The sequence below is a fragment of the Carassius gibelio genome, chromosome A20 (genome assembly GCF_023724105.1).
Source record: "Carassius gibelio isolate Cgi1373 ecotype wild population from Czech Republic chromosome A20, carGib1.2-hapl.c, whole genome shotgun sequence".
In the NCBI taxonomy this organism is placed as follows: Eukaryota; Metazoa; Chordata; class Actinopteri; order Cypriniformes; family Cyprinidae; genus Carassius; species Carassius gibelio.
In genome coordinates this window covers 7,947,776-7,974,797 of record NC_068390.1, presented here as the reverse complement: position 1 = coordinate 7,974,797, position 27,022 = coordinate 7,947,776, and the positions used below count along the sequence as shown (strand labels likewise).

Genomic DNA, 27,022 nt, shown 5'->3' with positions numbered 1-27,022 from the left:
CTACATTAAAACATTAAGTGTAGTATTTTCCCTGTGCATTATAAAAAAAGAAAAAAAAAGAAAAAGAATGAAGCATCAAAGAAAAAAAAAAGCATATAATTCACTGACATTAAGGCTTACAGCCAAACCTCCACATCTTTCATTATTTTCTACAGTGAGTACTAATTAAACATCAGTGATGCAACAGAAGTTCAGCGCATAAAAAACATACCCACTCAATATGCATTCACAGTCACTCCAACCACAAGGGCAGAGCGGAACAGACAATTAAAAGCCTAAGAGTCAAAATTAGCATGCTAGCAAGCCTCATGGCGTACTCCAAGGGAAGGATACACATGTGCAATCCCACACATCTTTAATTTGCCCTAATCACAAATGAAGACACGCTTCAAGCAGATGTCACTCACTGCTGAAGAACTTCTGTGATACCTCCCAGATAGATGGGAACCAGTACTACTTTAGTATCTCTGAGATGCTGTTTTCATTAATACTTTCAATTAGTCTTTATATTTGATATTTTTGTTTTTGGATTTTAATGTTACTGTTTTTTATTAACATTTGGCATTTTTATTTTTTGTCTTCCTTTTAAATTCGAATTATTTAGTAATTTTGTTGTGTGTGTCTGTCATATATGTATGTATATATATATATATATATATATTATATGTCTGTCAAAATGTGTTTTGGCAACTAGCTGAAATAAAATAAGTTTGGTTTTTAAGTTAATATTTTATTTTAAGTAAAAAAAAAAAAAGTCATTTTAGTTTAATTAAATATAATATTCCTTAGAACTGGCCACATTTTTCTAAGTGAGGCTTCTGACCCCATTGTAACTCTATTTATCTAAAATTGGATTATACTGTACAGTAGATTATATCAAATTTATCTGCATACATTAGCTACACTCATAAACACAATGTGATATGTGATCTTATATATTTCATTCCTAAATGTAACTATATTATCACTCATCTCTTAATATAAAATTGGATATACTGTATAATTTCATCCACATACAGTACTTAAAGTATACTAACAAAGGGCTATATAGCTGCTAAATGCGACTTTAAGGCATGAAGATATAAAGATATTATAAAACTCACATTCATTATTTTCTATAAAACTGCTTTGAGGCATTGGATATGATAAAAAGTGCTTATGATTTTGCCAAAATGTCTTTTTGCGTCTATTAATATGTGTGTGAAAGACACACAGTGCTCACCGTGATCAGAGACCAGAACCAGGTTAACACATCTGTGCAGCTGTCTTTGCCTGAGACCCTCCATCAGCAATCCAATAAGTCTGTCGACATTCAGTAAAGCCTCAATGACCTGCAACACAAAAAATCATTATAATTTGGAATGCATTTCACCAGCAGATTCCGAATCATATTGATTATGAACAGTATTTAACAGCACTAAGTCCAAAAAAAAAAAAAAGCTGGCTGTTATGTTTCTTCTTTGCAGCTGTGCACTGATTTGTCAATCATTGCAAATGTTTCTTGTATTCCAATCACTTAATCGAGAAATCATTCAGTTAATGCTTCATATCCTAAATCAGACATTTACCCCCAAAACTAAACAGAAATTGAAGTTTTTCAATTCATTTCCACGTGGTTTGTCTTCAGGTTACCTGGCTACTCATTGGTCCATATCGATGACCCGCGGAATCAGGCTCTTCAAAGTATAAGGTGTAAAAGTCTGGCCTAAAACAGAGTATATACATTGTAAACTGGAAAACAATAGTAAATAGCTAAGAATAGCATCTAAATTAACAATGAATTCAAGTCAATAATAGTATTTAACATCAGTGAATCAACCTAAATACATACATTTACACATTTTATGAGTTAAATAAGGTAGAAATAGTTATTTATGGTAACAATTGCCGTTTTTTACAGTTTAGGCAGAACCAAACCAAATCAGTTATTTAAAAAAAAAATAACTATAGATTTAAAAATGCGTTACCTTTCTCCTTCAGGTAAATGCAGCCATTCAAAGATTTTTGCCACCCTCTTTTCAAAGGGAATTTTCCTAAAGAAAGCAAAAGAATATAAATTTTAAATGAGGTAATTATCTTCAAACCTACTATTTAAATTATATCGTCCTTTTAAACTAATTTGTTGGCCCATTTAAAATCTGAAATCTTCTACTGAGTTCAGCAGAAGCCCATATTCAGAGTCATTATCTGTGTAAACTGCTTAAAACTATTAATTCTGAATTTATTGTAATATGAAGTGTTGCTCATAACTGCTAGTTTTAGATGTGAATTATAGCCAGTCCTAACAACTCACAAATAAACTCTAAAATCCAGTTGATAACAAGGTTAAAAAAACTCACTTGTCATATTTCACCCAGAAATCTGGGTATTTTCCATTGACTTTCACGTCAGATCCAGGCCAGAAGAAAGTAGCTGTTTTTAGTTTGTTTCTCATGGCTGTGAGCCAAACCTAAAAACAATCACAGGAAAAACTGGATGACAATGAAAAAAGATAAAACACACTTGAAAAAACAATTGCACGCAAAGCAAGATGAGAGAGAGAGAGCCTAAGTATAAAAAAGTGACAGCGATAAAAAATACAAACGTAACAAATTACATTACATTATTATACTATAGTTACTTCGATTTTAGTTTTAATCAAAGTTTCAGTAATTGTGTTGTTTTTATTAGTTTTTTTTAATGTTGATATAGTTTTTAAGTTTTCGTTTTTTGTTTGTCTTTCTTTATTAAATGTATTTATTTTAGTACTTCGAGAACTGTTGCATTGGCAAGTTAAATAAAAATACATTTCAGTGTTTCTATATTTTATTTAAGTTAATGCTTATTTTATTTTATTATATATAATATATAATAATAATAGCCTTGGGTTGAGGAACTGGCAGTCCTGTTTCAATCACAATCACAGTTCATATGGACCAATATCTGACCTTTTTATCCCCCCAGTGCACCATGCACCAACAGACCCCCTTAAATTTTTCACTCTTTGTTATATTGCAGCCATTGGCTAAAATCATTTAAGTTACACACTCTTTAATGTACACACAGCACCCCATATTGACAGAAAAACACAGAATTGTTGACATTTTTGCAGATTTATTAAAAAAGAAAAACTGAAATATCACATGGTCCTAAGTATTCAGAGCCTTTGCTGTGACACAGCAAAGAACTTCTGTTACAAATGATCTGCTCTTATCATCTGATCGTGGGTGTATCTCTCTATTAGTTTTATTGGATCTTAGTGCTGCGTTTGACACAATTGACCACAACATTATTTTGCATAGACTTGAACACTCTGTTGGCATTAATGGAAGTGCATTAGCATGGTTTAAATCATACTTATATGACCACCATCAGTTCGTAGCAGTGAATGAAGATGTATCATATCGATCACAAGTGCAGTATGGAGTAACTCAAGGCTCAGTACTAGGGCTGCTACTCTTCACGCTTTATATGTTACCCTTGGGAGATATCATCAGGAAACATGGTGTTAGCTTTCACTGTTATGCTGATGATACTCAGCTCTATATTTCTTCGCAGCCTGGTGAAACACACCAATTTGTAAAACTAATGGAATACATAGTAGATATAAAATACTGCACGACGAGTAATTTCTTACTGCTAAATTCTGAAAAAACAGACGTGTTAATTATAGGACCTAAAAACTCTGATTTTAATAACCTAGAACACTGTCTAAGACTTGATGGTTGCTCTGTCAATTTTTCATCATCAGTTAGGAACCTAGGTGTGCTATTTGATCGCAATCTTTCCTTAGAAAGCCACGTTTCTAGCATTTGTAAAACTGCATTTTTTCATCTCAAAAATATATCTAAATTACGGCCTATGCTCTCAATGTCAAATGCAGAAATGCTAATCCATGCATTTATGACCTCAAGGTTAGATTATTGTAATGCTTTATTGGGTGGTTGTTCTGCACGCTTAGTAAACAAACTACAGCTAGTCCAAAATACAGCCGCAAGAGTTCTTACTTGAACCAGGATTAGCCCGGTCCTGTCCACACTGCACTGGCTCCCTATCAAACATCGTATAGATTTTAAAATATTGCTTATTACTTATAAAGCCCTGAATGGTTTAGCACCTCAGTATTTGAATGAGCTCCTTTTACATTATAATCCCCTACGTCCGCTGCGTTCTCAAAACTCAGGCAATTTGATAATACCCAGAATATCAAAATCAACTGCGGGCGGCAGATCCTTTTCCTATTTGGCGCCTAAACTCTGGAATAACCTACCTAACATTGTTCGGGAGGCAGACACACTCTTGCAGTTTAAATCTAGATTAAAGACCCATCTCTTTAACCTGGCTTAAACATAACATACTAATATGTTTTTAATATCCAAATCCGTTAAAGGATTTTTAGGCTGCATTAATTAGGTAAACCGGAACCGGAAACACTTCCCATAACACCCGATGTACTTGCTACATCATTAGAAGAATGGCATCTACGCTAATATTAGTCTGTTTCTCTCTTATTCCGAGGTCACCGTAGCCACCAGATCCAGTCTGTATCCAGATCAGAGGGTCACTGCAGTCACCCAGATCCAGTACGTATCCTCTGGCTTGCTTAGTTGGGGTCACTTTATCTACAGCGATATCGTTGACTTGATTGCAAATGAATGCACAGACACTATTTACACTGAACAGAGATGATATCACTGAATTCAATGATGAACTGCTTTTAACTGTCATTTTGCATTATTGACACTGTTTTCCTAATTAAATTTTGTTCCATTGCTTTGACGCAATGTATTTTGTATTAAGTGCTATATAAATAAAGGTGACTTGACTTTAAATTTGGATATTTCCATTTCATTCTTTTTTGTTTAGTTTAGCTTTTATTTTATTTTCCCAAGTTTGTTGTTTCTCTGTGTGTGTTGTGCTGAGTTGTGTTGTGTGGTGCCTTGTGTATTTGTTTGTTCTGTATGTTCACTCCAGCTCTACCAGCCTGAGACTCCCTACCTGTTGGTCCCCCAAGCTGCCTGCCAATCAAGCCTGGTGCTGAGAAGCTTATCCCTAATACTGCCTGCTTTGAGGCCCTAAACTCGAATTGCATGGTCTGCTGTTCTCCACTCCGGATTTCTCCCCATCCTTCCACCCAGATTTGACCAACGACTTATCCCAGACTGTCTACCTCTCAGGACACTCATCTCTCCCTGCTGGTTGGAGCTGTCCCAAGATTGTCTACCCCTGTGCTGTGAACTTGTGTGTTTTCAATAAACCTTGTTTCACTCACTCTGCATTTGGCACTGCATCAGATACAGGAATGCTACTGTAATGGAAATCATAACATGGGCTCAGGAATACTTCCAGAAAGCATTGTCGGTGAACACAATCCACCGTGCCATTTGCCGTGGCCGGCTAAAACTCTATAGGTTAAAAATTAAGCCATATCTAAACATGATCCAGAAGTGCAGGCATTTTCTTTGGGACAAGGCTCATTTAAAATAGACTGTGGCAAATTGGAAAACTGTTCTGTGGTCAGACGAAAGTTCTTGAAGTTCTTTTTGTAAAACTGGGACACCATGTCATCCGGACTAAAGAGGACAAGGATAACCCAAGTTGTTATCAGCGCTCAGTTCAGAAGCCTGCTTGCAGACTGTTTTAAAAAGAAGAGAGGATGCCACACAGTGATAAACATGGCATTGTCCCAACTTTTTTGAGATGTGTTGATGCCATGAAATTTAAAATCAACTTATTTTCCCTTAAAATTATACATTTTCTCATTTTTAACATTTGATATGTCAGCTATGTTGTAATCTGAATAAAATTTTGAAATTTGTAACCTTCACATCATTGCATTCAGTTTTTATTCACAATTTGTACAGTGTCCCAACTTTTTTGGAATCTGGTTTGTGTGTGTATATATATATATATATATATATATATATATATATATATATATATATATATATATATATATATATATATATATATATATATATATATATCACATCATAATATCACATCTGACAAATGAACAAGTGACAGGGAAAACAAGAGAACACAGTCAGATGAGCACATGGCCAACAGAACTGAGGTCGTGTGGGTTTTGTTTCTGGAGCATACATCCTGGATCCCACACCAGAATTATAAACGCAAATGCCAGGATCCTGACATTATGCAGAAACAAAACCCACAAGACACAACACCGAACCAAAAACAGAAAGTGTTACACAAGTGATGGGATCCAGAAACTAACATTAGAATGAAAACCAAACAAGAGTGTTGGGATCCTGACAAGTAGCATTTTTATATTGTTGTGACTTTTTAATGTCATGTACAGTAGGCAGCTATTAATGGTAATAAACTATATTTGCATTAGAAAATGATAACTCATTTTGGTTAATTATCTTAACATTTAAACACTACCCTTACGAAAGGAAAATATATTTACCAATATATTTCTTAAAATATATTGTGATATATTGTAATATATTATTTTCCCTTTTTATTTTCTAATATTTTATGTATTTGAATACATTTAATAATATATTGATGATACATATATTATATCATATATTGCAAACTATACAAATGATTGCCGCTTTCAATATACTGCAATATATTGGAAAAAATAAATATATATAAGAATATATGCCTAATATATTACATGATATTTTCCAATATACTGAAATATATTTTTGTTTCATAAGGGTAAATGCTAGCAGGGGATGTAAACTGAATTTAAAGATTTCACAAGAAAATTCCCTAATCTTTATTAAGAATATAACCAAAGAAATCAAATCTATAATTACTGAAGATGTCTTTAAACTGTACACATTGTTTTTGAGCTTCATGTGTGTGCATATACTCACAGGTTCACCCTGGTACCATGCAGGGTTAAATTTCTCATCAGCTTTCAAACTGAAAGAGGCATTGTGAGTGACATCATACATGTTATTGTCCACAATTCCATGGGATTCTGGATATAGACCCTGCAAACGAAAAAAAAAAAAAATACTCATTAGAAAACAGGAGCTAAGCAAAATAACTTTTAATGTCTGAAAAGCAACCACTGGAACTAAGAGTAATTTACTAAGTTAGCCATTTTTTCATAGGAACTGCAAAAAAAAAAAAAAAAAAAAAAAAAAAAAAAGGGTGGCAGAACTACTAAAGAGCAATTGTGGCTTAATTTCTACCTGTCACTTACTGTCACTATGGTGTAATGATTTGGGAAGGTCTTAGTGGGATAAGCAGGTCGCATATACGGCGTAGAGGTCCCACATTTCCCTGAAGAGACAAGATGAGATTAACCAGCGAATCTTAACCTGTTTTTACATTAGTTTAAACCAGTGGTTCACAACCAGGGGGCCAGGACCCATTAGTGAGCTTCAGAAACCTTCCAAAGGTGCTTTAAGATTATTTAAAATTATTCAAAATAAGACCAACCAACCATTAAACTTTGAAAATATATATAATATATAAAATAAATATTGACATTTGATTCATTATTTAAACACAATGCTAAATGTTAAGACATTTTAAAGGCGACATAACACACAGTTTATGCCAATCTCAAATTAATCTTGGGTACCTATAAAGTACTACTGCAGCCTTCATATCTCTGAAGAGTCTTTAGTTTTATCAGATTTATAAAAGACAGATGTACCTCTTCTCTCCGAAAACAGCTGAATTGTTTTTTTTTCTTAGTGTACACCTAACAGATATGACAGATCTTATTCAGGCTCTGAGTGAATGTGACATACTGAGTTTGCTGATGACAGGAAGCAGGCTGCTGTACGCTTTCATGTATCCTGCCCTGAATCCATCCAGAGACACCAGAAGCAGCGGCGGTTTAGAAAACCTACAGAAGAAGACGACGGTTTTTAGAAATGCTTGTCATGGCATGGAAAAAGTAGCTTCCCTTTTCAGTTGAAGTACCCATGGGTAAAAATAGCAATAGGAAACTTGAGCAGGGTTTCACCCAGAGAACAGCAGATGTTGATGTATGTCTCCAGCAAAGCCCAAAACAACCTCTCTCTCCCAAAACACCAAATACTCCAACCAGACCAACGGGGAAGAACATGCTATCAGGCTTGAATTACTGCAAAATCTCTCAATAAGAAACAAGCTAGCTTCATGCATGGTCTAACTTGTAATATTATTAAATGTATTTTCTATTTATTCTTATTTTCTCATAAAGCCTTTATCTGTTTTTGCATGAGTGATTTAATACACTCTTTAGCTTACTGTAGATGTCCCTGTAATGACAACATGTTACGGTAACAGTCCTGCCTGCTTACATACAACTCTCATAGAGCATTTCAAAACATTACAAATAATATACAGTACAGACCAAAAGTTTGGACACACCTTCTCATTCAAAGAGTTTTCTTTATTTTCGTGACTATGAAAATTGTAGAGTCACACTGAAAGCATCAAGGGCTATTTGAGCAAGAAGGAGAGTGATGGGGTGCTGCACCAGATGACCTGGCCTCCACAGTCACCGGACCTGAACCCGATCCAGATGGTTTAGGGGTGAGCTGGACCGCAGACAGAAGACAAAAGGGCCAACAAGTTCTAAGCATCTCTCGGGGAACTCCTTCAAGACTGTTGAAGACCATTTCAGGTGACAACCTCTTGAAGCTCATCAAGAGAAAGCCAAGAGTGTGAAAGCAGTAATCAAAGCAAAAGGTGGCTACTTTGAAGAACCTAGAATTGACATATTTTCAGTTGTTTCACACTATTTTGTTATGTATATAATTCCATATATAATTCCACATGTGTTAATTCATAGTTTTGATGCCTTCAGTGTGAATCTACAATTTTCATAGTCATGAAAATAAAGAAAACTCTTTGAATGAGAAGGTGTGTCCAAACTTTTGGTCTGTACTGTATATATGTATATATATATATATATATATATATATATATATATATATATATATATATATATATATATATATATATATATATATATCCATAAAATCTTAGCTCAATTTATTGTGATACTAATGAATTCCAAACTATAATAAATTGAGCGATGAAATAAAATGACATTAAATGTACAATTTTCTTCAGTTTTCTCTTTTTTTTCTTATGATGAGATGCAATGGCAGCAAAAATGATTTTAAAGTTAAATCACATGGTTCATTTGTGTTTACAGCAGTGAATGCCATTGTGGCCAAAGCTGAATGCATTTCAGAGTATGTTGAAAACTCAGAGTATGTTTATTAAAACCGATGAAGCCTCATGTTTATTAAAGCTAATGGAAAAACAACACTTACCAAACAGTGCATTTACCCAGAGCCAGACATACACACACACACACACACACGCCTAAACATCTCTCTAAATAGATGCATTCATATACAGTGCCATTTAAAGGTCTGAGTCCACATGTGATTTATAACCTCATTTAAACTCGGAAAGACATATAGTTTTAGCATGCAGACAATTTACAAAAAATACATGTTATGATATAATATTAATACTATTTCTAGACCATTAAATAAGTGCATTGGTGACACTGACCAGGTGAACTTATATGTGCAAAAAAAAACTTTTTACCTTTTCTTTTTTTTTTTTTTTTTTACTTTTAACACCATTAGACATAATAGAAGTCTGTCTAAAACCGATGTCCCTCATACAAAATCTCTGCCTGTGAAGTCTTTTGCTAAGTTTTGCACTAAAGCAGCTGTCTTAGCTTTCAGTCACAGCCAGTGGTAATGTTCTCAAAGAAAAAATACATATTGTGGCCACAATAGTGGCCACCACAATGTGCCTAGAAAACCGATGAAGCCTCATTAACTACAGAAGGAGCTCATTTCTAAGTGCTGAGTTAAGGATATTAACCTGATCTCATTTATAAACATAAGTTTGTTACCCAGCAGGACACTGAGGAGTCCTGATGTCCTCGCAATCCTCTTCAATCCAAGGTTTTTCACCTTGAAGGAGAGAAGGAAGAGAAAGCAAGTATTAATACTAACTGGAAATGCAGCTTAGGTGTATTCTTCTTTCACTTTCCAATTTTCTAATGTATCCATTGATTAAACAGAGAGAAAGAGAGATGACAGGACAATGAGGAACAGTTCACTTTTCAAAGGCAGGAGAGGGTGCAAATGCATTCAAACATAATCAGTCTGGAAATCCTGGAACTACATCAGTCCTCTAATGATAAAGATGACACAGTCCAGGTAGCTTTTGTCAAGTGATAGTGATTAGCTGTCACTGGCTAATGCACAGACAGGAATGAACATTGCTGTGTACATAAGCTTTACTGAAGTAAGGTAGTGGAAGTATGAGTTAACAGCCAACATGTGAAATCTTAAATCCCCATTGTGTTTAACCATAGACAGTAAAAGAAATGGACACAACGACCCCAATGCATTCAACGGAGACAAGTGAATTCAATTAGAAGTACGCACATCCTGGGGGTCAAGCGTACTGCGCAGACTCAAACTGAGCTTGATGACGTCGATGTGACGTGAGCAACCTGTCTGACAACTGTAAGTCTTCTAATAGCATAGACTTGCCACATACCGAATTATTTCCAATTCCTTAAAACGTTGTTGAACAATTTTGTCCCGTTGCTTTTATGGACTCTCATGTAAACAATTTGTGTTTTCAGAGGATTCAAAGAGCAGATGTGGTGCTTTCAACTACAGCCAAATATTTTGTTTGTTTCGTCACAAGGACTGTATTTCATTAACCAGATGTTTTGAGTTTATGTAATGTTTTCAAACACTTAAAAACAAGTTAACTACAATTAAATAATTTATTTTAAATGCAATTAGCTGAACTTATATATATATATATATATTGTGACGAGCACTCCCAGGAATCAGCGTCGCCCTGGAAACCAAAGCAAAACACCTGCACGTCCTCGTCACCGGCTGATCGGTCACAGCTGCTCCCCCTCAGCCAGCACATTTAAAAGGAGCACGTGTTACACTCAGAAGAGGTTCTCAAACCGAATGCAACAGTGGTCTAACCTCTCTTCTCTCTTCTCTCTTCTCTCTTCTCTCTTCTCTCTTCTCTCTTCTCTCTTCTCTCTTCTCAGAAAGCAGCGAGTGACCGACAGCCCACACACTTTGGAGCACGTCAGGACACCCACTTTCCTCTTGATTGTCACAGAAGAGCAAGGAGAGCACACGGGAAGCACCAACCAGTGGAAGGCGGATCAGGACACTTCACCAGGCACCCTTCACTTTTCAATAAATCCACCCTCCGGGGCATTTAATTCACGCAATCTCTTGTCGAGTGTTTCTTCACCCCGTGACTATATATATATATATATATAATTCATCCACTTAAGTAGAACTTAAAGGCATAAGACCTCCCATAAAATAAAAAATAAAATTCAGTCATTTACTCACCCTCAAGTTGTTCCAAACCTAAAAGAAGATATTTTGACTTCTATAGAATGAGAAAAAAATACTATGGAAGTCAATGGGGACCAGCAACTGCTTGGTTACCCACATTCTTCAAAATATAGTTTGTGTTCAACAGAATAAATAGAGGCTTGAAACAAAACGGGGGTGAGAACTTAAATTTTTCTGAGAACTATTAAATGTAATTTCATTATGACTTCTATTGTCTTTGAAACATGGTTCTTTAATGACAGGTGCAAGGTTTGACAATTTGCTATATAAAGTGTGACACCATAACTGTATTACATAAACCATGTCTTTTTTACAATGTAATAAAACTGAAATGCTTCTACTGCAAATATTTTAAAATCCAATACAGAAACTAACTTTCAAAAATACACCTATTAATTGGAGGAAATATGTGATGACTGCACTATTCTGTCCATCCACACCCAAAAAGTGACCTGAAATAATCAGCTGAACATTTGTGAAAATATTCATATTAATATTTACAGTGAAAACACCATGTAGGGAAGTTTCCCTGTTTTCTGTCCAGCTGAAGGAAAATGAACTCCAGGCCCAAATAACTTCAGATCCATCACAACCTCACAGACGCTCATGAGCCTTTTAATGAAAATCATAAACCTAACCCTTTAAGGATTTCATTAAGGATTTGATCAACAAAAATGTCTTTATTGACAATCCAAAATATCTATTTTCATTTATATAACATAAATGGCAACTAACACGTAGCAGTGTACAGTAGCTATGAGAATGCAAAGCTTGTCTTGTACCTTCACATTTGCTCTTGTAGTTTGAGCAGCAGTCACCCACTTTCACACAGTCTTCAGAGCAGGAGCAGAGGCTGTTGAGCAAACGCTCCTCACCGCAGCGGAATTTCGAACACGTCCAGCTCTGACCTTGAACACAGTGAGTGACGAAAGTTAAACAGCAGGGAAGAGATGACGTGGGAAGAAATGACAGTATCATGGTTGTTGAGCACTTCGGAGCTTATAGAAGAATGCTTTCCAAACCAATGGAGCACATACATCGTATTTACTTGCAGACCTTTGATTTAAAACTCATTTTGTATTGGGAGATTTAATTACAAGTGAAAAATAAAGTCAATGGAAGTGGAAAAATGGTTTCTGATTCTGAAAGGGACAGTTTACCTATTACTCATCCTGCGTTTTAATTCAGCAGATCATTTTGAGCAAACACAGACAATTCTTCATGAGCTTTACATACTGTCAGGCTGTAAGGCCACAGACAAGCAGGTGACAATTCGTACAGCTGAGTCTTTACTCATTTTCAAGAAACATCTAAAGACTCATCTTTTTCGCCTGCACTTAACCAACTAACACCAGCACTTTTCCTTTTCTTGTCTTTTCATTTAATAATAAAATAAATAAAAAAACCTGGCTATGCGATCTATACTAGACTAACTGAGACTTGTCATGGCACTTGTATACTGTTGTTGTTCTCTTGTTGACCTGACTGCTTCTATTGTTCTCATTTGTAAGTAGCTTTGGATAAAAGCGTCTGCTAAATGATTAAATGTAAATGTAAAATGTAAATGTGACAATATGAAAAACAGCGGACCCAAAATGTGAGCAACTAAGAGAAGTAAACGACGATTATAATTTAATACTGTAAAATATGTTACATTTTGGGAACATTTGCCAAGTTTTTGATCTCCGACCTCTTATTTTCAGTCATTTTCACAGAAACACTGAAAGACCAATATCTGAATGTGCAGCAATATGCTCAACCATTAACACGTGTGTGTGTGTGTGTGTGTGTGTGTGTGTGTGTTTATCAATCCAACATTGATAATAAATCAGTATATTGATTTCTGAAGGATCATGTGACACTGAAAACTGGAGAAATTATGCTGAAAATTCAGCATAGAATCACAGAAATAAAATATATTTTAAAGTATAGTCAATTTTTTGTCAAATAAATGCAGGTTTGATGACCATAAGTGAATTCTTGCAAAATCATAAAATAGAAATGTATCCAAACTGTTTTGTTGTATTGTGTTTTGTCATTTCTATTAGTTTTTTTTTTTTTTTTTATGTGTTATATAGTTTTTGTTAATATTTCAGTTTTAATTGTAGTTGTATTAGCATCCAGTTAAAATAAATGCTTATTCTATTTTATTTCAGTTAAAGTTGATTTTAATGACGTTTTTATAATAACCCTGATGTAGATTCTGCATTTTAGTTGTAATTATTATTATTTACATTATATTACAATATTATTATTTAGTTGTAACTATTATGAAAGATATAGTATTATTATTACAATTAAAGTTCAATCATAAAAAAAAAAAAAAAAAAAAAAAAACTTGGCTGTCATGCTTTCAAATAATGATATCACATATTTGTAACAACACATTATATATCACATATCTTAAAAATTCCCTAATTTCTTTCTTCTGAAACTTGACTGGTCTGAGGAATGCAACTGCATGAATGATCTGTGGGAGATGTCATTAGAATAAGTAAATGATAACAGAAATCTTAACCACAAACACTAAGGTCTAGAATTTGCTAGCAAGATAAAGATCATGTATGTGTGTGTTTGCAGGAAATAGAAGTGTTTATCTTGAGACATACCAGTAAAGCTTTATTCTAGAAAAAAGATGTCAGACATAAACATCTATAGCTGTTTTACTGGCAGTTCCGTTTGCCCCAATAAGGAGCTATCCATTTAAAAATTTGAATTAAAATTAGAATTTACACTCAATACGTTATTACTACATACTGTTTTATAATGTAATATAATACTAAGGGCGCAGATAACTACCACTTTTTGCAATAAATAGTTTTTGTCTTCTGTGTAAAAATAACTTTCCTGGGTATATATTTTTTTGTAATAAAACAATTTGGTTTCATAAACTTGTATGGTTTTCTGGCCTTGACTCTTACGCACAAAGATTGTTCCAGATTCTCTGAATCTTTGGATGATATTATGCACTGTAGATGGTGATAACTTCAAACTCTTTGCAATTTTTCTCTGAGAAACTCCTTTCTGATATTGCTCCACTATTTTTCACCGCAGCATTGGGGGAATTGGTGATCCTCTGCCCATCTTGACTTCTTAGAGACACTGCCACTCTGAGAGGCTCTTTTTATACCCAATCATGTTGCCAGTTGACCTAATAAGTTGCAAATTGGTCCTCCAGCTGTTCCTTATATGTACATTTAACTTTTCTGGCCTCTTATTGCTACCTGTCCCAACTTTTTTTGAAATGTGTAGCTCTCATGAAATCCAAAATGAGCCAATAGTTGGCATTACATTTCAAAATGTCTCACTTTCAACATTTGTTATGTTATCTATATTCTATTGTGATTAAAATATAAGTTTATGAGATTTGTAAATTATTACATTCCTTTTTTTACTCACAATTTGTAGTCTCACAACTGTTTTGTGACTGGCCAGATGGCGCAGTCCTTTGTAATTGACTGGTCTACTGCGTACAGCACCCTGGAGATTTGTCAATTCATAGAAAACATGGTATGGATTGTAGCTTACCAACTCGAGCCAAAATCTGTTGATGAAACATTTGAACTGGCTGACCCACAAGAGACTGATTCATAAGCATGACTGGAGCAGGACATTTCTCAGTGGTAAATGTCAAGTGTTGACAACTATGCTAATTATGAGATATTACAGCATCTCCTCGAAATGATGTTAACCACATAGAAATTTTACAGTGTTCACTGTGTTTGTGGGCAGGCAAGTTGGCGACCTAAAACATGGGCGGACATTATGCAAATGCTTTACTTTATGACGTAGGGTCATAACAGAATAAGATTCAATTTTCTTTCTGTTCGCCTTAAAAGAAAAGAGTTTACAGCACATGCATTTATTACAGTGACCAGTCACAATCGCGCACTAAACAACACTGTGAAATCCAGTAAGAAGCACTCGAGTTCTCCAGTACAATTCATGTCTCTTTAAGTAGTTTAAAGCTAAATAAATCGGAGCGGTTATTCTCATCAACACTGATGCAGAAAGCAGCATAGACAGTGCAACAACGATCCGGTTAGAAGGCGTTTCGTCCCCAAATCCCCCACATTTACCATAGTTTTACTGTAGTAATGGATTGTAATTAGATTATTTTGGCAATTATCCTATCAGTTGATGTGGAATTGTAATTGAATGTCTTTAGGCTACTGTTTTTCAATACAAACACAATAGAATCCATATAGTTAGGATATTTTTTTAACATGGTGATGAGATGCTGTACTGTTGGTCATGACCTACAAATGTATGAAAGATGAGGCTTTTTACAGATTTCACAATAGTACTGTTTTTGTTAATGAAAATAAATGCACATCTGTCAGGGTTTTGCACTGACACTGTTTGTCTTGTTTTTCTTTCTTGTGTCTATGTCTAGTTTCAACACATGGTCTTGTTTTCCTTGTGCATGTGCTTCCTTAGCCCCTCCTCCTTGTTTCCTCTTTACCACACCCTCTTGTTAGCCTAGTTTGTCTAATTGTGCTCACCTGTTCCTCATGTATTTTCCTCCCTATTTATAGTGTACCTTTCCCTTTTGTGTTTGCTGGTCCATGGTCATTCTCACCCCCTCTGTCTGAATATGTGTCCGTGTCTCCCTGTCTGGTTGGTCTTGTGCCCTTGTTTTGTCTAGTCCTTGTAATTCCATGTTCTTGTCTTGCTCCTTGTTTTAGTAATTTGTTTGTTCTTGCCTTTTGCTTTTATTTGTAATATTTTAGTTTTTCTAGCCTTGAGGTTTGGTTTTGATTAATTATTCTGAGTTTGGTTAAATTTGTAATTTCTTTCTTTGTTACTTAACCTTATATTGGTTTGTTTTTCCTTGTCTTGAGTTTTGTGTGGGGTATTTTTATTTTTATTTTATTTTTTATTTTTTTTGGAACTTCTGTCTAGTCTTATGTTCGAGTTCCTGACCTGTCCCCATGTGTGCTGCCCTGGTTCTACCAGCCTGGCATCTGGTCTGTCTCCAGAGTCGGTGGTCAAAAAGTTTCTGAGCTCTGCTCTATGGTGCCTTGTGTGGTCTTCTCTATCAGCCTGGTCTTGCTTCCCCCTGTATTGCCAAAGTATTCTGCCAGTTGTTTCCTGAAGTCTTCCCAGTGACCTTCCCTAGTTGTTCCTGTTTATTGTGTTCCTGTTGTGGTATCTTGTGCACTTCACTACCTCCTTATATCAGTCTGTCTTGTCAATAAAACCTTGTTATATCTCACTGCAATTGGGTCCTCCTTCCTAGATCCCTTACACACATCTGCATCCCAACTCATCCTCCTGATACTCTGAATTCAAGCTCCTGTTCTAATGTACATTTCTTTGAGACAAAACGTGTAATATTATTACGTGTCCAGTGCTACTAAATCAGGTGCTAGTGCCACCACTCTCGAATGTTAGTCTGGAGCCCTGATAATGTAAAATGTTACTGTAACTTGAAATTTCGTCTGTTTAATTGTAAATTAAATATATAGCTGTGGTAAACCATTTTCTTTTATTTGTTTCTTTTCAGAGTTTCAGTATAACATTGTTATACCATGCATTAGTTTACCTTTTTTTTTTTGTATATATTGGTTTGGTTTCTTCTTTAAACAAAACATGTACAATTATGCATGGTCTGTCATGTATACTACATCGTTTTGTGTCGGTTTTGTGGTTTCATGTGGAAGCAGATATTTCTTGAGATGAGGAAAAAAAAGGTTGGATAGGAAAGCTCTGTCTTTGTGTGGATGTAGGCTCTGAAGGTCACTGATCCTTTACATGCAATTCACCAAATGAAAGCGAAATCCACCCATCCCACACATGATGCTGCACACAGGGCAAGGAACATTCGGTTACTGTGTTGGAAAGTAGAGCTGATTAAAAACATCAGGTGAAACAGCTACAGGGAGCGGCTTTAAACCCAAACTCAGAGACACGCACCGCTCTAACCCTTTACTGAGGGAATTTCAACAGATGTGTGTTGATGGTATAAACAGACATTCTTGTTTTCTAATGTTTGCAGGCTATTTCAGGCTGTTCCAGCCCTGAATAAATGGTAATTGTCTGTACACATACTATGCATATAACTTCATTTCCCTTTTCTTTATCTATCTCAGACATATCATCAAACACAGCTGGTTTGCCAAGCTACCATAAAAAAAGAGGGAGAGGGAGAGTTCACGTCTAGTATTAACTATTTCAGGTGATGTATTTAAAAACGAGTAAGCAAAATGTCTCCAAATCACCCAAAGTATTACAGTTTAAATATATATTAAATACACTAAGTTAAACTTTATTTTTGACCCATATAAAGGTTAGCTCACCCAAAAAATACAGGTTTGAGTTTCAATTTTGAGTGAACTATTGCTTTAAGCAGGACTTAAGTACATTGTTATTTAAAATACACTTTAAAGTTAACTTTTTAATTCAACATTATTATAAAGGACATTGTTTAAAAGTGTACTTAAGTGTGTTAAGAAACATATTCATGAAATTGTATCCTTTAGTACACTAATGCGGCCTTTGATTTAATTAACATTACGCTATCTGCAATTACAGTGTCAATTAACTACTTAAAACATTAAAATAACCGTCAGAATAATCTTTCATTGTTTACCCATCCTTACTGACTTAGGTCCCTTACTGACTAAATTATGACTTTTTCTTTTGTTTTCTGCTTTATCAGCATTCAGTGACACATTGACGTTAAAGCTGATGTATGCAGGGATGAAATCAGAGACATCCCATCTAATCTGACCAGAAAAAGTCACACAAGATGCATGAAATGTCTTACTTGGTTCCTGACACACTTCCTTGTAGTCCAGACAGCAGGTGCCTTCATTTACACATGCAGGGTCACAGTGGCACACTGCATTAGAGTCACGACTTTTGGACAAGCAGCGATTTCTACAGCTCTCGGTAACTAGAAAACACACAGAATAAAGAGCATGACAAGATGATATATCAAATGTAATGTGGATATATAAGACAAAGGTTAACTGTATATTTATTAAATTAAATTAAATTAAATTAAATTAAATTAAATTAAATTAATGCATTTAGCAGATGCTTTTATCCCAAAAAATTTGTTAAACTAATTTTACTCAGGCTATCAATTTTTACCTATCATGTGTTCCTGGGGAATCGAACCCCCAACCTTGCGCTTGATAGCGCAATGCGTGACCAATTGAGCTACAGGGACACATATGTATATATATATGAATTTATGTACAATTATATAAAAAAATATTACAAAGGGTGGGCTTTAAAACCACAACCAGATTAAAAAAGTTGTAAGCAGTAAACTGATATACCTTTATCACTGCAACGGAGTTTTAGTATAAATATGATTGTGAGAATTAAAGCCAGCAAGCCAAGCAGAAGGACCTATAGAGAGAAAGAATAAAAAGAAAATAAAATAATTTTAGTTACAAGATTTAGGGTAGAATGAATCATCTGCATTAATATTCTGTAATTTGCTTCAATCTTATGAAACATTAAATAATAAAAGTTTATTAATTGAAATTATATATTTAAAAAATATATATATATATTATAGTATGTTTGCAAACGTCTCTAGGTTATGTAAGTAAACCTAGTTCCACGAGGGAATGAGACACTGCGTCAAATACACTTTGGGGAAAGTGCTTAGCGTGAGCGACTCTGAATATCATGTGTAATCAGTCCAATGGAAGAGCGTGACGTCACAGCCAGGGTGACGTAAGCGACCAAGAAGCTATAAAAGCACATGAAGCGCAGCTGGCGTCAGCTTCGAGTACCAGCAAGCACCGGTAGGGGTGCTGGGGGTATGACACAGCGCCTCGTTCCCTCGAGGAACTAGGGTTACATACATAACCTAGAGACTCGAGCTCGAGCTGCGTCAAATACGCTTTGGGGAACGAGTACCAACGCTGCCAGACTACCAAACCCCAGCCTAGTGTGTATCTGAAGAGCACAGCTTAGGACAAGAGGACAGAAGCGCCTGGAGTGACTGGCATGCCTAGGCCATAGGATTTAACAATGTAGAGGGTGTGGACCACCCCGCAGCATTGCAGATGTCCAGCATGGATACATCTGCTAGGAAGGCCTTGGAGGCCGCCATACCCTGAGTAGAGTGAGCCTTGTCTCCCGACAGCGGGGGATGACCAAAGGACTCATAGGTGGCGTTGATAGCCTTGCCTATCCAATGACTAATAGTCTGCTTAGAAGCAGAAGAACCCTTCTTGGGGGGACTCTAGCATACAAGCAATTGGTTCAATATTTTCTCCACAGGGCAGCTCTGTGGACGTATGCGTCCAGCGCTCGAACTGGACACATACAATTTATGGTCGGGCTCCCGGAAGGAAGGAGGACAGAAGGCCTGCAGCACTACAGGTTGTGGTGTAACAGAGGGAACCTTGGGAACATATCCTGCTCGAGGGTATATAAATGCTTTGGTCATGCCAGGTGCAAACTCAAGATAAATGGGGGCCACAAAGAGGTGATAGCCAACAGAAAGGAGGTTTTAAGTGTAAGATGTCTGTCTGAAATATCTTGAATGGGTTCAAACGGGGGTTTGCATATTGCCTCTAACACCAAAACCAAGTCCCACGGGGGAATACGGGACCGTACTGGAGGTCACAGCCTCAGCGCACCATGGAGGAAACGTGTAACTAGGGAGTGTCTTCCCAGTGACTGGCAATTGAGAAGGGCATGGTAGGCCGCAATGGCCGCCACGTAAACCTTCAGCGTGGAGTGGGTCAACCCTGCAGTGAGCCTGGCCTGTAGAAACTCCAGAACTGTACCAACTGGGCAGTTTGTTGGGTCATGACTGCACCCCAGCCAGTGAGAGATGCATCCGTCGCTAGTATTACACGGCGACAAGGAGCTCCCAGCACCGGGCCCTGATTCAAGAAACAAGGTTTCTTCCACATGTCTAAGGCACGGAGGCAGCGCTGCTTGACCTTGATAGTGCGAAGTAGATTGCCCCTCGGGGAAAACCCCTTGGTCTTGAGCCACCACTGTAGGGGTCTCATGTACAGCAGGCCAAGAGGTATCACGCAGTTGGACGCAGCTGCCATCAGACCCAACAATCTCTGAAATTATTTGACAGTAAGTGACTGGCCTTCTCTGACTCTCTCGACTGAGATGAGGATCGACTCAATACGAGCAGGGGACAGTCATGCCTGCATCGTGGTCGAATCCCATACTACGCCTAGATAGGTGGTTTTCTGAACTGGAGAAAGTACACTCTTCTTGGCGTTCAGTCTCAAACCCAGCTCCCCCATACGTGCGAGAACAACATCTCGATGCCGAGCCGCAACCTGCTCTGACTGAGCTAAAATCAACCAATCGTTGATGTAGTTGAGAATGTGGATGCCCTGCATGCGCAGGGGAACCAGATGTCTACACATTTTGTGAACGTGTGGGGTGAGAGTGCAAGGCCGAAGAGAAGTACTCTATATTGGTAAGCTTCGCCCCCGAAAGCGAACCTCAGAAACTTCCTTTGTTGTGGAAGGATGGATATGTGGAAGTATGCATCTTTGAGATCTATTGTGACAAACCAGTCCTCGGACCTGATCTGAGCTACAACATGCTTGATTGTGAGCATTTTGAACTTCAATCTTATAACTGAACGATTTAAAACCCTCAAGTCCATAATCGGACGCAACCCCCATCCTTCTTTGGAACTCTTGAGGAGGGACCACCTCGATGGCCCCCTTCTCTAATAGGGTTTTCACTTCCTGTTCCATAACCAGACCCTGCCTGGGGCCGACTATCGTCGGAATGACCCCGTTGAATATTGGCAGCGCAGTGCCGAACTGAATACAGTAGACTTTTTCTACTGTGTGCAGGACCCATTGAGATATTTTTGGCAGTAGTTCCACGCTGTTAAATAATCTACTAAGAGAATCAATCTCTTGAGACTGACTTCTGGTGTAAGAGGCCCCCACAGGGGACGCTGGGGACCGCTGCACCCTGGAACACTGGCAGGGTTGGCCCAGAGGGCGCTGAGGTGAGACAGGCACCGTGTACTGCGTTGTGTCAACCCCAGCAGAGGCTGCCCTCTGAAACCCTGGGCTTTTGGTGTCAGGGTTTTTTGGCCGAGGACTTCTTAGCTTCTATGACTGCCCTAAGATCTTGCTTGGGCCTAGAAGACTAGAGAAAAAGCCTAGAGAAAGCGTTGCTGGGACTCTCGTTCCCGCCGCTTGTTTGCGGGCCTCCTGAAACCTGTCGACGACAGAATTGTCCATGAGTCAGACTCTGTCCCGCTCTTTCATATCTGACAGGGTCAACCATAAGTGCCTCTCCGCTCGGGCGGTCTCCTTGGTAGCGTGTAGGGAAAGATCAGCGGTCCTTCTTAACTCAGATATTCAGATTATGTGACTTGATCTCCTCTCCCTTGTCTAGCTCCTTAAGCAGGTTGGCTTGGTGTGCAAACACGCACCAGCCTGACCTGCAGCTGCATACCCTTTGCCCACCAAAGCCGATGTTGTTCTGAGTGGCTCTGAGGGCAATGCCGGGGCCTTCAGAGACGATGCCGCACTGGGGGACAGATAGCTCGCGAGCGTCTGTTCCACCCAGGGCATCGCTCTATAACCGTGCTCTCCCATCCCCACCACATTTCCATAATAATCAGACGAGGGGATGTAGAGGCAGGCCGAGAATGGGCTTTTCCACGACCTGGCGATCTCATCATGCAGGTCGGGAAAGAATAAAAGGCCCCAGCTGGGAGGTGGCTGACTCGCGCGCGGGAAGCGTTCATCAAGCTTGCTTCAATGCGGTTCGGTTGTTTTTTCGGCGGGCCATTCAATACTTAATTTGGCCACTGTGCGAGTAACCACCTCCAATTCTCATATTGCGGCGAATCCCTGTTGACCGACTCCACATCAACCTCGTCGGAGGAAGAGAGGCGGAGCGTCGATTCCTCTCCCTGAGTGGAAGGAACCGAAGAGCGTGCTCCAGACTCCAGGGATGGGGCGCCGGATCTGGCGGAAGTGGAAGGAGATAGGGACCGGCCCGTCTCCATTCCCTCCACCAAATCCACTTGTGAACCCCATGAATGCAGCCCCTGTTCTGCCTCGGGGAACGCTGGTGAAGGCCCCCTCCTCAAAGAGGGCCCTCCGGGAATGAAGCAGCCACACAGACATTCGCTCACAGTGTGGACAGTCAGCCCCCTTGAGAGCCGACTCAGCGTGCTTCGCTCCCAGGCAAACCACGCATAAGCTGTGTGTATCCCCACCCATTATATATCGCGGGCAGGGAGGAACACACAACCTATAACGTGATTTGTAATCGCCATCACAATGCTTAGATTTTGGCTTGTTCTTCGGCATGTCTAGGAGCTCTAACTGGACTGACAACAGTAAATAAGACACACAAGACAAACAAGTGACATTTACACACAGAGCACTTGCTGAAAGATGCGAAGCTGACGCCAGCTGCGCGGCACATGCTTTTATAGCTTCCTGGTTGCTTACGCCACCCCGCCTGTGGCGTCACGCTTTTCCATTGGACTGATTACACACAATATTCAGAGTCGCTCACGCTAAGCACATTCCCCAAAGCGTATTTGACGCAGCTCGAGTTCCTGAAGAGGAACCATGATTTTATATACAGGATTTTCAAAAGTTCAAAAGAACAGCATTTATTTGAAATCGAAATCTTCTGTAACATTTGAAGTCTTTACTGTCACTTTGGATCGCTTCAGTGTGTCCTGGCTCCTAGGTGTGGAGTGTGAGTCACTAAACTTGCACACACTTTTCATTCCCTCTTAGCTTTAAAGTAAATTGTTCAGCTTAAATTGTTCAGTTTAATTGTTCAGAGGGATGCTGAAGTATGAGATGAGAAGTCTGGGAAACATTAGACATATGCAGCTTTGCTGAATTTAGAATGTCATACTAAATCAAAACCGGGTCATTTTAGTCAATATACTAGCAAAGTAAAAAAAAAACTAATAATAATAATAATAATAATTAAAGGTATCAAGATGAAATATTACATACTGTACACCATCCACAAATTTGCACCTTTGTTTTTGAAATAACAAAACAATTAATTGTTGTTCTTGACCAGCTCAATTCAAATAATGTAACACTACATTACACAATGACGTACTCTGTATGCTGGCTTCTAGAGGTAATGATCAACCTTTCATCTGAATCTCTAGTACAGCCAGATCTTACTTGTTTGTTTTCACAGCTTTATAAACAGTGCAATGTTTTATAGAAAGAAAACAAGCTGGTTCTAGCACTGTTTGATAAATGTATTCCCTTGACCTTTTGTTTTAAGATTCTATTCATTTCCATGACTTTTCCTGGCTTGGATATCACATTTGTTTCCAGGTTTTCACTGGTCATGGAAATCCAGATGGATAATGATGCAAGTGTGAGCTAAAATCTCAGCTAATACATCCTAATTCTAACAGCAGGAATGGTGAAACAGAATTTACAAATCCAAAGAAAAAAGAAATGGGGGAAAAACAGACAGAGAAACTTTACACACAATACAATTCTCCTAAAAATATACACATACATTTTTGATGAAGTGGCACTTAAGCCTCAATATCTCATTCAAAAAAAAAAAAAAAAAAAAAAATACTGGGTTATTTTTACCCATCTTTGGGTCAAATTTGGAATAACTCAACTTTTGGGTTTAAAATTGAATGCACAAATTTAACCCAACGGTTGGGTTAATCCATATGTTACCCAATGTTGGGTCAAAATAACCCAGCATTTTTTTAGAGTGTAGTTTAGCCCATGTGTATAATATATACAGACGATACACTCTACTATAGTCTTGTGCACAAACTGTATGTAAACTCACTTGAAATAAATAAATAAATATAACAAAATGAAGTCTTTATCCTTATACAAACCAGTAAGAATAAAAGTTAAATGAGTACCAACGAGTCAGTCATGGGTTACTTGTTTAACCCAGTCTCAGACACCCGCTTTTATTTCCCCCATAGCGTCCAATGAGACTTCGCTTACCGCACAGAGGATTTTCAGGTATCTTGACTGTGTTTTTGTGGCGCTCTGTGTCCGTTTGGACCTCTGTGGTGTCCCCAGTAGGTTGGCGGCGTGCTCGCTCATGTGTTCATCCCGCTTGGCTGAGTCCATTATTGCTCGCGCGCTCGCTTCAGAGTGCGTCACACAGGTTTGTTTTGCAGGGACTCATTTCAAACTTTGTTCTCTGGTGACTTTGTAGCCCGTGCAGTTCAAGGACCGCCCAGCTGCAGGCTAGTCAACCAAAGGTAACACGAGCGGCAGCACATGCCCTCTGCTCCTGTGTAATTATATTGTAACCAGAGAAAGGGTCGTCGACTGGAGCGAAGAATGGGTGCACTGAAATTACCTTTCTAATTTGGCGACATATGATGTAGTCTATGTCGTGTTTGGAACAGCGTCTTTGACTGATTTATGAAAGCTCTTCTTTAATTTCACTGACGCTTGCAACATTAAGAGCGTTGGGTATACACTGTCAGAAAAAAAGGTGCAAAGATTGTACTTTTAACAGCTGTCACTGGGGGAGTGTCTGTAATTGGACTCATTTGTTCCTTCTTTAACCCTAAAGGGTGCATATTAATACCTTAAAATAATTAGATGTACTCTTAATTTAGTAATAAGTATGTTTATGTTACTATTATAAAAGCAAATAGGTGTGCCTGTTGAAAAAAAAAAACAGCATATGCTGGTTAGGTATGTTTTGAAGCCGGGATGCTGGTATAAAATCGTCCTTAGCTGGTCCTAAACTGGTCCAACCACCTTAAGACCAGCAAAGGACCAGCATAAACCAGCAATGCACCAGCTTAAACCAGCAAAGGACCAGCATAAACCAGCAATGCATCATCTTAAACCAACAAAGGACCAGCATAAACCAGCAAAGCACCCAGCATAAACCAGCATAAACCAGCAAAGCACCAGCATAAACCAGTAAAGCACCAGCTTAAACCAGCAAAGCACCCAGCATAAACCAGCAAAGCACCAGCATAAACCAGTAAAGCACCAGCTTAAACCAGACAGCTTAAACCATCAAAGGACCAGCAATGCACCAGCTTAAACCAGCAAAGGACCAGCATAAACCAGCAATGCACCAGCTTAAACCAACAAAGGACCAGCATAAACCAGCAAAGCACCAGCATAAATCAGCAATGCACCCAGCTTAAACCAACAAAGGACCAGCATAAACCAGCAAAGCACCAGCATAAACCAGCAATGCACCCATCTTAAACCAGCAAAGGACCAGCATAAACCAGCAAAGCACCAGCATAAACCAGTAAAGCACCAGCTTAAACCAGCCAACTTAAACCATCAAAGGACCAGCAATGCACCAGCTTAAACCAGCAAAGGACCAGCATAAACCAGCAATGCACCAGCTTAAACCAACAAAGGACCAGTATAAACCAGCAAAGCACCAGCATAAACCAGCAATGCACCCATCTTAAACCAGCAAAGGACCAGCATAAACCAGTAAAGCACCAGCATAAACCAGCAAAGCACCAGCATAAACCAGCAAAGCACCAGCATAAACCAGCAAAACACCAGCATAAACCACAGAAGGATATTGCTCAAGTGACAAGCTGTTGTACCCCTAAAGATAAAATTGTAGCACTTTTTTTGCAGTGTTTTGAACTGTTTTGAGGAGGAAAACCTTTGTTTGGAAATGTCAAATAGACTATGCATGTTGAAGTGTGGGAGATTCACCGTAAGGTACATGCCAATACTGGTTCTTGCTGTAATTTGCATTGCAAAACACCTATCCAGCCACTGAGTAACATGCAAAATATGCTGCACCATCAAGGTCCAAGTCTTTATTTATTATTGAATGCATTCAGATTCCGCACGAATTGGTGCATTACGTTATGGTGACCTCAATATGCATTAAAGAGGCTTGTATCTGCTTTACTACATGGATGTATTGCACAACTACGCCTCCTCATGGTCAGTCGATGCATGTACACTTAACTATTTACCTGACATTTAGTAATTACGTATATGAGCGTGACCTGAAGGTTATAGTTAGGCTAAGTCATTTGACTAAATACAGATCACAACCTGTATTTCATTTTTGGTATTTTTATTATTTATGATCTCAGTATAAGAAACGATAAATGGTTTTTGAATCAACATAAACCATACAATTATGAATAAAACTTTTTTTTGCCTATGACAAGTTTTATTATTTCTACCAGTGTTTCTATCCAAATGAAGATGGCAGTTTTTTTTTGCTGATTGTTACTGTGGGACATCTGTGGTATCTGTTGTCTGAACATGGGCAGAGCCAGCGAGGCTGATTATCTGAGCTGACAGTATCACATTCCTAATTCATTTAGTCTCACTTACCACATCCTTCAGGAAATGAAGGGGGAATGAACAATACAGAGAGAGGTCATTACATTAAGCTCAATTATTGATCGACATCAATTGAATTTTTATTATGTAATTTTTAAAATGATACGAAATTAGGATAGTTTTGGGAGATTTTCTAAATTGTATGTATTGATCTTAATGTGAAATGGGCATTTGAGCATACTTAGGCACTGCATTTCATTTGAAATGTTTTGTGGAACAAATCTTAAGCTAAGTGAGGCTGTTTTAAAAGTATGTGAAATACTACAAAACGTTACAAAAGTCTCCTATAAAAAAAAAAAAAAAAAAAAAAACATTACTTACAATATTGTTTAGTCTGTGTCATCGTAATCCTTCTGTAAATGCTCATTG

The 27,022-nt window shown here is 37.9% G+C and overlaps 1 protein-coding gene across 2 annotated transcripts in view; it reads right to left on the bottom strand.

Moving 5' to 3' along the window:
• LOC127938415 (ectonucleotide pyrophosphatase/phosphodiesterase family member 1) overlaps positions 1-24,575 on the bottom strand; it is a 57,275-nt gene extending 32,700 nt beyond the window's left edge. Inside the window, exons 1-13 of one of the 2 annotated variants that reach the window (XM_052535009.1) lie at positions 24,293-24,500; positions 18,635-18,707; positions 18,444-18,512; positions 18,115-18,243; positions 12,125-12,250; positions 9,845-9,905; positions 7,725-7,822; positions 7,169-7,248; positions 6,834-6,953; positions 2,340-2,449; positions 1,968-2,033; positions 1,633-1,705; positions 1,223-1,331 (exon numbers count right to left, since the gene is read on the bottom strand). In XM_052535009.1, coding sequence (XP_052390969.1) covers positions 1,223-1,331; positions 1,633-1,705; positions 1,968-2,033; positions 2,340-2,449; positions 6,834-6,953; positions 7,169-7,248; positions 7,725-7,822; positions 9,845-9,905; positions 12,125-12,250; positions 18,115-18,243; positions 18,444-18,512; positions 18,635-18,707; positions 24,293-24,421 — 1,243 coding nt within the window. In that variant the 5' untranslated portion in view covers positions 24,422-24,500. Of the gene's footprint in view, positions 1-1,222; positions 1,332-1,632; positions 1,706-1,967; positions 2,034-2,339; positions 2,450-6,833; positions 6,954-7,168; positions 7,249-7,724; positions 7,823-9,844; positions 9,906-12,124; positions 12,251-18,114; positions 18,244-18,443; positions 18,513-18,634; positions 18,708-24,292 lie in introns of both variants that reach the window. The other variant, XM_052535010.1, reaches the window with a different exon arrangement.
• Between the last annotated feature and the right edge of the window lie 2,447 nt (positions 24,576-27,022).